We start from the raw sequence: 13,842 nt of genomic DNA on the forward strand, positions 1-13,842 counted from the left end.
CAGAGGAGGGTGAAGGCGACGTCACTCCCCGGCGCTTCTTCGTCCCATCTTTCCCCAGAGCAGGAGGTTACGGCGATGGAGGAGGGAAGACAGATGCTGGTGCTGCTGCACTGCAATCGCTCCTCCTTGCAAATCCAAGCTTGGATGTGTCCCAAAGAGTTTGACGATGTTGCGAGGCCACAACGGCTTCTCGCCGTTTCCTGGAGCGCACGGCGGGCTGATAGGCAAAATGTGTTGCATGCGGGTGGGCATTTGTACCAGCTTCTGGGCAAAAGTCTACACCAGGGCTATGTTGAAACATTGGGTATCCGTCACTTTTACAGATGAAGACCCCAAGGTCCGTGGCACCCCGTAACCACCAGGCTGTCAGAGTGCCAGCAGATGCTGGACCTTTTTGCAAGCCCAAATATTAAGAAGGGGAAGAAGTGTGCTCTCACTGCACCTAGCAAGAGCTTTGCTGTATGGCAGCGTGCGTTCAAAACATATGGGTGGAGGACTATGCTGTAGCAGATGGAGGTTGTTTGGGCTCTCCAACCCAGCTGACATTGGTATAAAGTCACAGGGCTTTGTGGAGTGATTCTTGTTTTCTCTCAGCATAAACAAGTTGCTGCGCTTAGTGCTGTAGCATTTTTTCCTAATCAGCTCTAGCTAAAACATCCTTGCTGCAAGTCTGTTAACAGTAAAGGCATTTCCTCTCTCATAACAGTTTATTTCCAGTGGAGAAGATACAAAAATTCTCTAATACCTACTGTTGTCCTTTTTCCTTTTTTGAATGCTGTATAAAAAATATTCATTACACTACCTGTATTTACCATATTTACCTGCCTTCAAATGAATCCTTCCATTTTATGACTCTGAAGTGAAAATGTGTTGGGGACACCTCACAAGTAAAAGACGAGCCTTAGTTCTTATTTGAGGTGCCAAAGGAGCAGTTTGTTATCCCAGGAAATTTGCTCAAAGCTCAAGGTGTCAGCTTCTTCCATTAGCTTCCATACAGGAGTCTGGAGAGGATCTCCATACAGGTTGTAAGAGCAACTCTTTAGGATTTAGGGGAACCAAATTACATTAGCATATGATCTAACTAAGGATTGTATTAAATGCAATGCATCAGCCAACAGATGTTGTTACTGGACTTACATATTCAAAACCCATTTTGCTTGTTCCCCTTTCTAGCCTGAGAACCTGCTTTACTACAGCCAGGATGAAGAGTCAAAAATCATGATCAGTGACTTTGGATTGTCAAAGATGGAAGGTAAAGGAGATGTGATGTCCACAGCCTGCGGGACCCCTGGCTATGTCGGTAAGAGGCTTGATTATACTGTCCATCCACTCTTCCCAGCTGCAATACAGACAGATGGTGAAAAGGGAATAATACTTGTTTCCCAGTGCCACTACATAGTGCACAGGAGATTTTACAGATGTTCCTTAGAAATAGGGATTTCAGAAGCTGCTGGTGCTCTGCCTTGTATGCTCTTCTCCTTTGGGTCCTCATCCTGCAATGCAGCTCAGGGTTTGTGGGATTCACTTTCATAATTTTAGTCCTTTACACAATGAGTTTTCTCAAAGACAATAATTAGCTAAATTAGGAGCACGTGAAGAATATCCTCAAATGCATCGATTCTGCAAGCACCTATAAAACCGAGAAGCTTTACTTAATGTAACATATTATTTTAATCATAAAGGATAACATTTGCGAGATTCCCCTGACAAAAGACAGTAAAATGAAAGAGCTACGTTTATTCAGACATGTTCAGTCACCCTCTGTTACAACCATGTTAAGTTACTGACTCCTAGATGTCAGTAAGCAAAAGCTCTTTAGATCCTCGGGCCTTCCTGGACAGTATCAAACTGTTTCCTATCGTTATTCTTTGGTCTTCTGTCCATTCAGTAGTGATTGTACCAGGCTATTGATTAGCAGTGTGTTTACCAGCATCCTTTTAAAAAAGATAAAGTAACTGAATGTGAGAATTATATGGCAGGTGATGACAGGGTCTGTTTGAGCAAACACTATTTAAAAAGCTTACTTCATGCGTGAGGTGGATCCAGCAAGCCTGTGCTTCCTACGATACCTAGCTAGCCAGCTGAGATGATGGCAAAATTAATCTCTGGGGTATCCATGAAATACATGAAACTAAAATGACAGTGGCTTCCCCAGGGATAAATTTGTCTCAGATCTTTCCAGCAGGAAAGACTTGATGTCTTCCAGCAGTCAGAGGCTCCTTTTGCTTTGCAGCTGCCACCTCACCTGTTTTCACAGCTCTGATGATACCATGGTATGAGAGCTCAAACAGATTACGCGGTTATGACACAGTGATCCAGCTTTGTCCCAGGAATACCTTTTTCTGGGCATTATCTTCACGCTGCGCAGACATACTCTATCCTGATAACATCAGGAAAAGGAATAGGTTTCTCTGGTTTCCCATCGTGAAGCCATCAGCCCATCTTTTTTTTATTTTAAGACATATGAGTCAGGATGCACTCTGTACAGCCTGAATAGCTGTCTTGTGTAATCACACCAGGCTGGAAATCTTCTTCCGAAGCACTAGCAGGAATTGAGCTGAGATGGCAATTTTCATAATTTTTGCTGTCAGCTTTTCTGTCCTTAATTAACATGTTTTATTTTGTTCCGAAATGGGCACTGACTAGAATAAGTCTGTGAGACACAGGGAAGCTCAGATGATGTTTGCTGAAGCGCTGATGAAAAAGAGGGAGTGGGACTCTGCTTGGGCACTGAGTGATCTCATATGGCCTCTCAGCGTAGCCATTTACATAAGAAAACTTGCTATTTTGGAGAGGAAGCTCTCGGAGCATGTGACACGAATTGTAGTGCTTTCAGAGATGTTTGAGAGCTCTCGTTACTCATGGTCTGGGCTCTGATAGCTACACAAGTGCCTCCAGGCCTGTTGTTACCTTACTGAACGCAGGATTTACTCATCACGGTTCAAGAGGTCACGGCCTCTTATTTCTCAAGTGCTGACAGGAGTTTTTTCTCCTCTCTCACAAAGAAAACCTCTTCAAATATTTGTTGTATTTCTTTTTTGCACAGGAGACAGCTCCTCTTTAGTGCTGCTTTTTTTTTCTTTTTAATATAATTGGTTGCCCAGACAACATTTTCCAAGCACAGAAAATTTTTGTTGTCAGTCGCTGTGGTGATACCCACAAACGGGCCTCCGTGAGTCTTATACCTGATGACATGGCTTCTGCATATGTGGTCTGCAATTTGTCCACGTCTGAAAGCTTTCGTGCCTTCCAGCATCACTCCAATTTGCAGCACCTGCCTAATGCCCTCAAATAAATGTAAGAGTCCTTCCTCCTAATCGCACAACATGAATACGTGTCCTCATCTGGACTGGGGCAGACACATGCCACAGGGATCCATCACTTGCAACACACTTCCCGGTGCTTTTCTTTAAAGATATGTAGAACACCTCATTTTCTAAGATTTTATGAGGAATTAATTATTTTTGTCAGTTTAACCACTTTGCTTTTAAATTAATGGAAAAAAATTAGGCATGTATCACATGTCAAAGGCAACCAGGGCTCTGTTGAGAAGTCATTAGCATCTGACACAATTTATACTTCATCTCCAGAAATGGATCTAGTTGGATCCCGCTATGCAAAGTGCTGGATAAGCTTCTTATTGGTAGCAGACCTGATCTTAACTCATGTCTGCTGCCCAAGTATTTGCAAGTGTGCAAGCCCCCCTGCCATTTCAACTCTTTGTGTTTTCTTAGTTTCATCTCCAAAGAACGGTGGCACCCGAGACACTAAATTCCTGTTTATGTGGTTCAGAAATTCATTGAATAAGGGAGGGTGTAATTGTACTTAAACTTCTTAAAAATATCAGTTTTCTTTCTGAAAATCAAAGTATTGCTTATCAAATTAGAGTATATCTAAAACGTGCATAACAAGTAGTGCATTAGCACATTAGCTTTTAAGGCTCTGCCTTACAGATAAAATCACTGTCAACTATTCAGAGATCTTATCCCTTCAGGAGTTTTGTCAGAGGTTTTGGTCCTATAGTGAAAAGATGACGGGATAATTTAACCCAGTTAGCTGAGCCACTTTTGTAAAGATGCAAATCTAAATGTTTACTTACTGAAGAGGAGGTCTGATAATACTACCTCTTCTAATGAAAAGGTCTTCCATTTTCTTATCTGCTTACTACTCTAATCTCTCCATTTGTTACGGAAGGAGTCTAGGTGATGAGCTGGGACTAGATGCCCAACTTTTAGATAGCACCTAAATTGGGTAAAACGAGGCAGCTTGTGTGGCTCATTTCATTGCAAATTAGGCGTGTGGACTGACTTGCATGGATCCCACCCCATCGTCTAAACTGGAGGAGAAGTGGTGTTTTCAAAATCCTGAATTATCTGTGTGATTATGGGCAAGATCTGCATAAGCCATTAGTGATTTATCATTTTAAAGCATAGATTCGGGCTGCTCAGCTTGAGACCATTTCTAAGAACTTGATTTTGATGAAGGAGGTGTTCAAAACTGCCTGAAAATGAGTCATCCTTGAGGTGTGTCAAGTTGGGCACTCACCACGAGGTGACTCCAGTCACTCAGCAAATTCTTCTAAAGAGATTCTGGCTGTTTGAGAATTAGGTCTCACTGACTGACTTTCCATGAGAGCTGGTCTCTCAAAAGCTCTGCAGGTAGGACTTAGACTTGCAAGACACTTAGGAGCATTGAAAAGTTTGGAAAAAATGTTAGAAAGCCTGTCTCGGGAAATCTGATCTCCTTGTGCAGAAATGCTGAATTATGAACTGTGTTTGTGGCTGGCTAATATCTTAATCCTACTGAGAGTTAAAATTCTTGCTCTGAGTCCCAACCCAACTTCAAGTAAAATTTTCTTGTATTTCCCTGTCATAGTTATTGGGCTGGACCCTGGATATGTGGTTGGTCCCCGTACACCCCACCTCACCTACTGTTTTTGTTTTCTGTAGTGCTTTTAAGAAAGGTCATTTCACAACTTTCAGCTCGGTCAGAAATCCAGTAGCAATTTCAGATTATATCAAAGCCATGCGTTTCTCTTAGCCCTGCGCAAGACCAAAGCATTTAAGTAAGCAACAGATTTCCATGTTGAATTTTGACTTACTCAGTATCCTTTGAGTCAAAGGTTTGAAAATATTCAATTAGCCTTTGGAATATCCTTATTAGCAAAAAGCAACCCCAGGAGTTGTTTAGGTGGTAACATGAATAATAAAGTAAAAATAAAGCATGGGCACTGCTCTCACCAGGGTTTGCTCAGGCATAAGCTCACGACAGTGCGATTGCTCAGCTCTGTTGCTGTATCCTGAAACGGGGTTTGCTTGTGTGTGGTTGTAGCTGTGTTGTGTTCCATGAGAGCTCCCTAAATCTGACTCAGCAACATGAAATAGGGACAGCAGGAGCACAAGCAGCCAGCAACGCTGCACCGAAATCCTGCTGTCCTTCAGAAACAGCCCCAAAATTCAAAATCTTGGCCAATCAGGACAAGATGAACACTGGAGGACTGTGTGAAAGAGGGAGAGAAGTTATTTTCATCCCAGGAGTCAGTGGAAGAGGGACTCTGGTCTTGTGGTGAAGCTGCTTCATATGCCTCCTAGCCTGTTTGCACCATGAGGAAGACACTTTGAATGGCAGCAGAGGAGGTCACACTGCTCTTGCACCGTCTTTGCCTTCAGGAGAGGGACTGGGTTGGTCCTTCGTGCATCCAACCATCTTCTCAATGGTGCAGGGTTGTTCCTCTCTGTCCATCTTTTTGAGGTGGTACCTTCAAGAGGCCTGAGCAACGGGACTGGCACCATCTCCCTTTGGTGTCCCTTACAAACTCTGCCCGTTTCTCACCTTCCCTCTCGGATTTCATGGCCATCTGGTACCTTCGCAGCCCATTCATGTTTCCCCTTCTTTACTTGTAGGACTTGCCTACGTGATAGAAACTGGCACTAAAATAGTTACCAGCTGAACTGCTAGTCCTGGCTTGCACCAGGCCAATTTGCTTGGCCAGCTGAGCTATGTCCCTGCCCAATATAAGCAGGTCCCTGGTCATTTTAGCCCTATTTACATCTTTCTATTCCTCCCACATTTTCGGCAGCCTGCTGATTTGTCACTCCTGTGGGGATCTTCAAAACCACCACCCTTTGTTCAAATGCCTCATTCCTTCTGGCATGCAGCTTGTGGGAAGCCATATAAACCACAGAAAATAGAATTAGACCGAGTTCTTGTGGGACAGCAAAATCTGCTGGGAGTAGCACCATCATGGGAGTGAAGGAGAATCACTTTTAAGTATGAGGCTGGTATGAAGAACAGGCACCCTCATGACTTGTGCAGTTTGTTCAACAGGCTTAAAGTATCAGAGCAATCGCCATCACTTGAGCTGTTTGCAAGAACATGGATTGCTGTTTTTGGCATCCAGCAGCTGCATTTTTAGGGAGCTTATTAGCATAGCTGTGCTCACTGGGGGTAATGGCATAATGCTCTGAAAGGTTTCCAAAAGTTCCTGTTCTGTTCCTTTTCTTAAAACCTCCATTTGAAACAACTCTTAATTTTTTCTCTTATTAAAAGCAAAACATAACTAAATAAAAAAAACCCTTAACTGTAAAACAGCAGCTCAGCTGGCCTGGGAAGCACGTCTTCATGTACCTGCAGGTGGGATGAGGTCCTGGGACCATTACCCAACATTTTACCTGCCACTTGTTGCTGGTAGCAATGCTGATTTGGCCTGAAACCCAGTTCCTGGATGTGGAGAAAGGGTCCAGGTTTGCTTCATCGACTTTCCTGTCTCTGGATGACTGTTGTGTAGCGTTTGAGCTCACAGTGATTCCCTGGGGAGGTGCGATACTGGAAGCCTTTGCTCAGCTGGCATTTCCCCAGCGCCAGAAATGGGAGCTTTGACTTTCCCCATCTCCTTACTGCTGTTTTGTCTCCTCAGCCGTCTGTGTTGATCCTTTAATGCCGTCAGCTCTTGGATTTTTTTCATTGCATCTCCTGCTTTTGCCTCTTGGCACTGATCTACCGTCATTTCTGAGAGCTCCTCTGACTTGTTTTTCAGCTCATTAAGTATTTCCGTCTTTTCCATATATCAGAGACAGATGATGCTTAGCTATGTTCTCCTGTTCCTGTTGCATGTCTGCTCTTTGGAACAAAAATCAAAAGCAGCCATTTGGCCTTAAAATAATTATTTAAACCTCCTGCCTTTCTTCATTAAAGTTTACCAAAGAGAAGGTAATAGCCTCACGTTTGCTTTGGGCTCGATCCCATGGTGTTCTTACCTGCTTCACAGCCACCATCCGCAGCAGCAACTGACTGTTATCAGTGCCCTTCACTCCTTTAAAATGAAGAGAAATACCCCAGCACAGCTTTGATGTTTTAAGAGGGAGAATCTTTATATAGTTCACATCCCCTCGTCTCAGATTTGTTTTTTTGTTATGTTAATGCGGTATATCTGTGTAATGTCAGGAGCTCACTAGGATCTGTGGTGCTCAGGAGCCATTTGCATAATATTTTCTTTGGGGGTTATAAGATGTATAATGTTTACCAATCTTGCAAATGATGCAAACAGGAACAGACAGTCAGATATGTGAATAAAATATTGGGAATTTGGGAGAGTTGGAAGACTCTAATCACCTAAAGACAGGGGAAAATTAACTCCCTTTTTCTGCATATTTTGTCACAAGATTCAGTCACAAGGGGTGGAACAAAAAAGAAAGCTGACTCTCACAAACCCTATTTCATAGAATCACAGAATCACAAAACAGTTTGGGTTGGAAGGGACCTTAAAGACCATCTAGTCCCAACCCCCCTGCCATGGGCAGGGACACCTTCCACCAGACCAGGTTGCTCAAAGCCCCATCCAGCCTGGCCTTGAACACTGCCAGGGATGGGGCAGCCACAGCTTCTCTGGGCAACCTGTGCCAGCGCCTCACCACCCTCACAGGGAAGAACTTCTTTACATCTAATCTAAATCTCCCCTCTTTCAGTTTAGAACTGTTACCCCTTGTCCTATCACTACATGCCCTTGTAAAAAGTCCCTCTCCAGCTTTCTTATAAGCCCCCTTCAAGTACTGGAAGGCTTTAAGTACTGGAAGACTGGAAGGTCTCCCCGGAGCCTTCTCTTCTCCAGGCTGAACAAATCCAACTCTCTCAGCCTCATAGGAGAGGTGCTCCAGCCCTCTCTCTGATCATCTTCATGTCCACTTGACGCACATTTTGAAAAAAGGCTCTTTTTAGAGGAAAACTTGGAGGCAAGTTTTGGTGAATCAGGAAGAAAAGAGTCAGATTAAGGGACACAAGAGCTGTCTGAGAAGGTTGTCTTGAACAACTTTGGGGAACAACTGTTTTATACAAGATAAATGTAAATTTGCCAGACTGTCCCAGCTTGCCAGGCTATCTCGGAGGCAGCAGCAGGCCAAATAAGATGGCTTTCCAGTGCTTTATTCTTTTATCCCAAGTTTGTCTTCAAATTCACCCCCCACCAGACTGACCAGTACCAAGCTGACACACAGACCCTGACCCAGCCATTGGAAAAGGAGTAGTATTTTGGACACCAGCTACAGATGCCTTTTACATTTCCACAGCTCTGTCCCCTATTGTAGTAAGAACATTTTAACCTTTATCTTGATAGACTACAACAGTGTGCCCATGTCCTGGAAGGAGTCAGGGGCTTCTCAGAATTGGGGTGGGGGTTTCTGTGAAGCACCTAGGGCCAGGGTAGGAGCTGTTCATGCTAGGTATGGTGGAAAGAAACCTCCTTTGGCACATAGTGGATAGGTGTTGGAGTATTCACACATTACAACAGTGTATTAGGATTAACAATATATGAACAGAACCATCATTTTAATTTCTTATACATGCAGTGGTCCCAGTTTGATGGATGACTTGAAGACTGGGGTAATATTTACCCTGTGCTGCAGATTGGGGCATATCCCAATCTTCAAAAGTCTTTATAATCTGGCGGCCAGCTATATTTTTACCCACATTCCCCTGCATTTTCTTCCTTTTTACAATGTGTCCCCAGTGTGACTTGACCCTTTCCATCATTCTGCTGCTTGTGGAAATGGAATCTGGATGCCCTCATCTGCCTCGTGCACTGTCTTCCTTTCAATCCCTTCTATAAGCTCTCATGCCCAAGCACCAGAAAGTCTTTTCTGTTTCTCATCATTGCTTGCTGTTCCCTTCCTTGCTGGCAGTTTTGACCTTAGTTTTGTTGACTTGTCTAGCTTAAGAAGATAACTCTTTGAAGAGTCCTTACCAGTACACCAAAGCAATTGTAGCAACTAAATGTGAGGCTCAAGTGTTAATACATTTATTTGCTTCACAATTTTTTTTTGCTTTTCTTCAAGTAACTAACTGCTTTGATGTTGGTAAGACTCCTAGCAGAGGAAGGTGTAACCCTAAAGAAATATTGTTGCTGGGACTTGCCCCTTCATGATTTTTTTGCAGCATTTGAACTCCAAAGTACTCAGAGGAAATACTGTGCTTTTTAAAATGCAGTGTGGCAAGTCTGCTTTTGGAGTGCCACAATCAGTGATTTCTTGCACTATTGTGGACATTTTGCTTTGAAAAAAGCAAAAGCTTCTTTACATGAAAAAGATTAAAGTCACAGGGTTTTAAAATTTAGGTTTAAGCATTTGCACTGAAAGGTCCCAACTGGGAAAACCTAATACTCCAGGCTCCCAAACAAAAAAATGTACTTTTTTAACTCTCACTGGTGTTAAGATAGGAAAGCATACCCACAAAGAGTTTCAAAAAATGCGAAGGCTCTCACTTCTAGCAAAATTCAGACTATGGTGGCTGACAGCTATAGAGGCAGAAGGATCAGTTCCTTTGTGCATGTGTCCCATTCCTGCTACTTTTCGTTTGTCCCTCTGAGGAGTCTGCGTTCTCAGAGGCAGAAGGACAAATGACTCCCTGTGACTCCGACACCCAGCAGGCTTTGGAAGGCAGCAGCTGAGAGGCGTGGGGACAGCTCTCCTTCCTCTCCTGCAGACGTAGCTTATCACCTCCCTGGCACGCTGCACTTTCTGAGTTGCCTCTTGCAGCCCCCGGGTTGGCAGCGCGATGTGGTGGAGCCGCGAGGCTGTCGGGGTGAACGTGCATCTCAGCACCGGTGCAAAGCTCGGCCTCGTTTTCCTCCAAGTCTCCTGAAGTTCCTCTGACGGGGAGGTGATACCCCTCTGCCTCTTATGCATTTTTCTGTGCTTGGTTTTGTTTTCTGTCCTTGGAGTCAGAAAATGGGGCATTTGCTCCACTTTAGGAGTCATCCTTCTTTGTGAGAATATGAGCTTCAAAAACATCAGGATATTTGCAAATGCAAGGGCTGTACGTGAAGGGCAACACAAGCTCTTAGGCAACTTCAAGTTTCAGGGTCCTACCTCTTCATCGCATTCAAATGTTTGGTCTTGTAACATGTGCTTGTTTGGCTTTTTATTTTCAGCTCCTGAAGTGCTGGCCCAGAAGCCCTACAGCAAAGCCGTGGACTGCTGGTCCATCGGGGTCATTGCGTACATCCTGTGAGTATCTGTTGGGTTGTCAATCCAGGCAGCTTGGGGACCTGCAACATGCTCTCCCACCATATAGTTACCCACTTAGTCTGGGCCAAAAAATCAGTCTCTGATACTTGTGACCCAGGTTAACATGAACCCTGGACACCTCCTAGTTACACAAAGGCTGAAATTTGGGCAGAAGTGGTAGGAATGAACCAGGACCCTTCAAAAGCCCAAATCTTTGCTCCCACCTGAACTACAGTGTGTGCAATAGTATGGGTTTGTCCAGGCTGTGACATTACTGAAGTTATTACATCCCCTGCTCAGATTAGCTTTGACAAGAAACAAATCTGGCCATGTCCACAGAGCACAGCATCATGCCCACAGGTGTATCCTGAAGGGCCACCTCTCTCAAGGCACCACCGTATTGGCTTTTTCTTCCCTGGGGAGGGCACAGAGGGAGATAAGCAGGGAAGAACTTTTCATGTCCTGTAGTGAATTATTCTCATTAAAATGTAATACAAAGTATTGAGATTTTTACTAAAAATGAGGGATCATTTTCCTTAACACATCCAACCATCAGGTCCCATAGGAGAGGATGAGCTGATTTGAGTCCTGTCAATTCTGTCACTCTTCTATCAAGCCATTAACCCTCTGCATTCTTGGCTGAGATTTGCTCCTCTAATGGGGCTAATTGCTGCCCAAAGGAGTGGGGAATGGTTACTTGAGAAAGCTACAGGACCAGGACTTTTGTGCATTCTCCAAAGTAGCGGATAGATCTCAGAACTCATATGTTTATGAAGATGTAGTGCCTGTCCTCATTCAGTACCTGCCACCCTTCTTCACAAAGGCTTAATGGGATAATTTAGATTGGAGGGAACCTCAGGAAGTCCTGTCCTTGAGGTCAGACTTGGTTGCCTAGCGCTTTATCCAGTTGGGTCTTGAAATCCTCCAAAGACGGAGACTGCACAAGGTCTGTGGGCAACCTGTTCCACTGCTTGACTGTCCTCATGGGGAAAAGGTTTTCCCTTATATTCAGGCTTGTGTCCATGAAAGGGACAGCCAGTACTCTAGATGTGGGTGCACCTTCAGTGCTTGAACCGTGGAAGTAGGTAAGCCACCTCTTGCACCAGTGACAACACTTGGAAGGATTGGGAAGGTGTCCTGGCCACCGTGGTCGCAGGGATACCCTGGTGCCAGGGGTCATTAGTGCTGTCCAGAGAAGGGCATCCATAACATTTCTGGCACCATCGTCTGAATCCAGCTCTGCGTGCATGAGTATATGAAATCACCGCTAATGTTTGGATTGAGAAGGAAATGCAGAATTTGTTGTCCGTGAACCTGTAGGAAGACTCCCTCTAGCTTAGGGGCCTGTCTTGATGGGGTAGTCCGTGCTCAGGGCTCGGGTCTGTGAGTCCATGCATGTCGTTCAAATAACAATTGCATAGGTTGCATCTGCACAGCCTAGCAGGCTTTGAAGCAGGAGCTATTCGTGTGGGTCTTCGAGAGGAGGTCAGGCTTTCGCCATGGGCTGTCTCAGGGTGACCACACAGAGCACAACAAGCCTGTTCCTTTTGTGCAAGAGAGCACAGAGCTGCTGTGTAGCTGTTGACTGCCACAGAAACAAATGTCTTTTCATGCCAGTGTTACCAGTGCTTTCTCTTTTTTTTATTTTCCCTTTTACACAACTGTCACAGTTATATAAGACTGAAGGAAAAAGCAGCTCCAGTGAGGCACAGCATTAAAGCATTCCTACTTTGTTCCCTTTCTCCTTATGCAAACATTTCATGGCTTGTCAACATGAATAACTTTTTGATGGTGTAGTAGAACTATTTTCGCCAGGACAAACCTCATTGCTGTATTATCCACTCTGTGCAGTGTTCATTCTTTACATTCTCATTTAGTCTTGAGCAGAAGTTATACGTTACCCAAAATAGCTTTTTTATATTAAGATAGTATAGGAAGGTTTTATTTATTTGCATGTATGTTTGTTTATTTCAAAACAAAGCCTTGCCTAAACACATTAACTTTACAACTGGCTTTCCAAATCTGCATGAATATTTGAAAACTTGTTGAGTACAAAACTTTGCAGGGGAATGGATTTATCTTGGAGCAACCATCAATAGCAAGATGCAAAAAACTTTTGCATAACAAAGCAAAAATCAGCAGTGCTGATTCTGACTTTGTGGCAAAGCCCAGCGGGACATGCTACAGCAGTGAGGAAGACAGCAGACATGCCAAAATACCTCAGAGGCTGCTTCACACATCATTCCCTAGTGCACTTTTAGTTGAGGATGTTGTGTGCTGACCCAAACTTACCATTTTCCACAAGCAAACCTGAGCATGGAAGCCCTAGAGGTTGGTTTTTTTGATGGTTTTGGTCCTTGCCAGCCATGGCAGGATAATCAGGTAGAGTCTTTTCTGTTGCTTTTGTTGTACTTTGCTGAGTACCAGCTTCAGAGAGTGGGAAGGAGGACGATGCAATTGGAAGACAGCAGTACACTGCCTCACTTCCAGCTCGACCGCTGGCTAGGTTCAGTTTATTGTCAAATATCCACCATGAAAATATGTGTCCATCTGGCAGCCCACAGGAGGGCTGTGAACTGTTGCATCCTTGTTGCCTAGAGAGAAACTTGGCTCTGCTTTCCTCCAAGTTTTCAGTCCCATTCAACCACGGCTCATGCACCAAAGGTCTTTGTTGCTGGCAGACCTGTTGTTATTTCACTTGTTGCTTTTATGTATCTTGCTGAGGATTACGGGTGAGTAATGTGTCCTCCATACCCAGATTATGAACACATCTTCAATATGTGGAAGGTCACAATCTCATCCATAGTCCTTCCCCTTTCCTAAGCAAGGCTGCTTTTTCTGCAAGGTTCAGCTCAGTTGTTTCCTGCTCTGTTTTCACAATCAGCACGTGCTGGGCTTGTCAAACAAGGCATACACACTTCTCGAATCTAAATTCCCCATTTGCTGTATGGGGAATTCCCAACCCTGAAGGCTTAAATCAGTTTGGTAAGAATGAGTCCCTATGAATTCCCATTTGCAGGACAAGGAAACCTTTTCAGGGTTTCTGTGCTTCATGTAATAAGGGCTTGATTTGTATTACATACAGTCAAAATGAATGGCAATAATGCGTTGCTGTAGGAGCACGGTAATGTCTTTGCCAGACTGTTACTGCTTGGGTGGGATTGGGTCTGAGATCAAACCACCTCCTTGAATATTTCTGCGTGTGAACGTGAACTACATCCTTCAGCTCCTGTAACAGTCAGCAGCACTCCAGGGCTCTCTTTGGTTACCCTAAAGTAGGTGCTTCGTGCTGTTTCAGGCACATACGGCGTCCCGCCTGGTCGCAAGCTGCGGCTGCAGGACGGTC

General features: G+C 44.2%; 1 protein-coding gene across 2 annotated transcripts in view; it reads left to right on the top strand.

The window, feature by feature from the left end:
* CAMK1D (calcium/calmodulin dependent protein kinase ID) overlaps positions 1 to 13,842 on the top strand; it is a 232,221-nt gene that overhangs the window by 186,842 nt on the left and 31,537 nt on the right. For both annotated transcript variants that reach the window (XM_030014815.2, XM_030014817.2), the window contains 2 exons: positions 1,174 to 1,300; positions 10,421 to 10,496. In XM_030014815.2, the coding sequence (XP_029870675.1) occupies positions 1,174 to 1,300; positions 10,421 to 10,496 (203 nt within the window). The remainder of the gene's footprint in view (positions 1 to 1,173; positions 1,301 to 10,420; positions 10,497 to 13,842) is intronic.

This window comes from Aquila chrysaetos, chromosome 5, assembly GCF_900496995.4.
Source record: "Aquila chrysaetos chrysaetos chromosome 5, bAquChr1.4, whole genome shotgun sequence".
Classification (NCBI taxonomy): Eukaryota; Metazoa; Chordata; class Aves; order Accipitriformes; family Accipitridae; genus Aquila; species Aquila chrysaetos.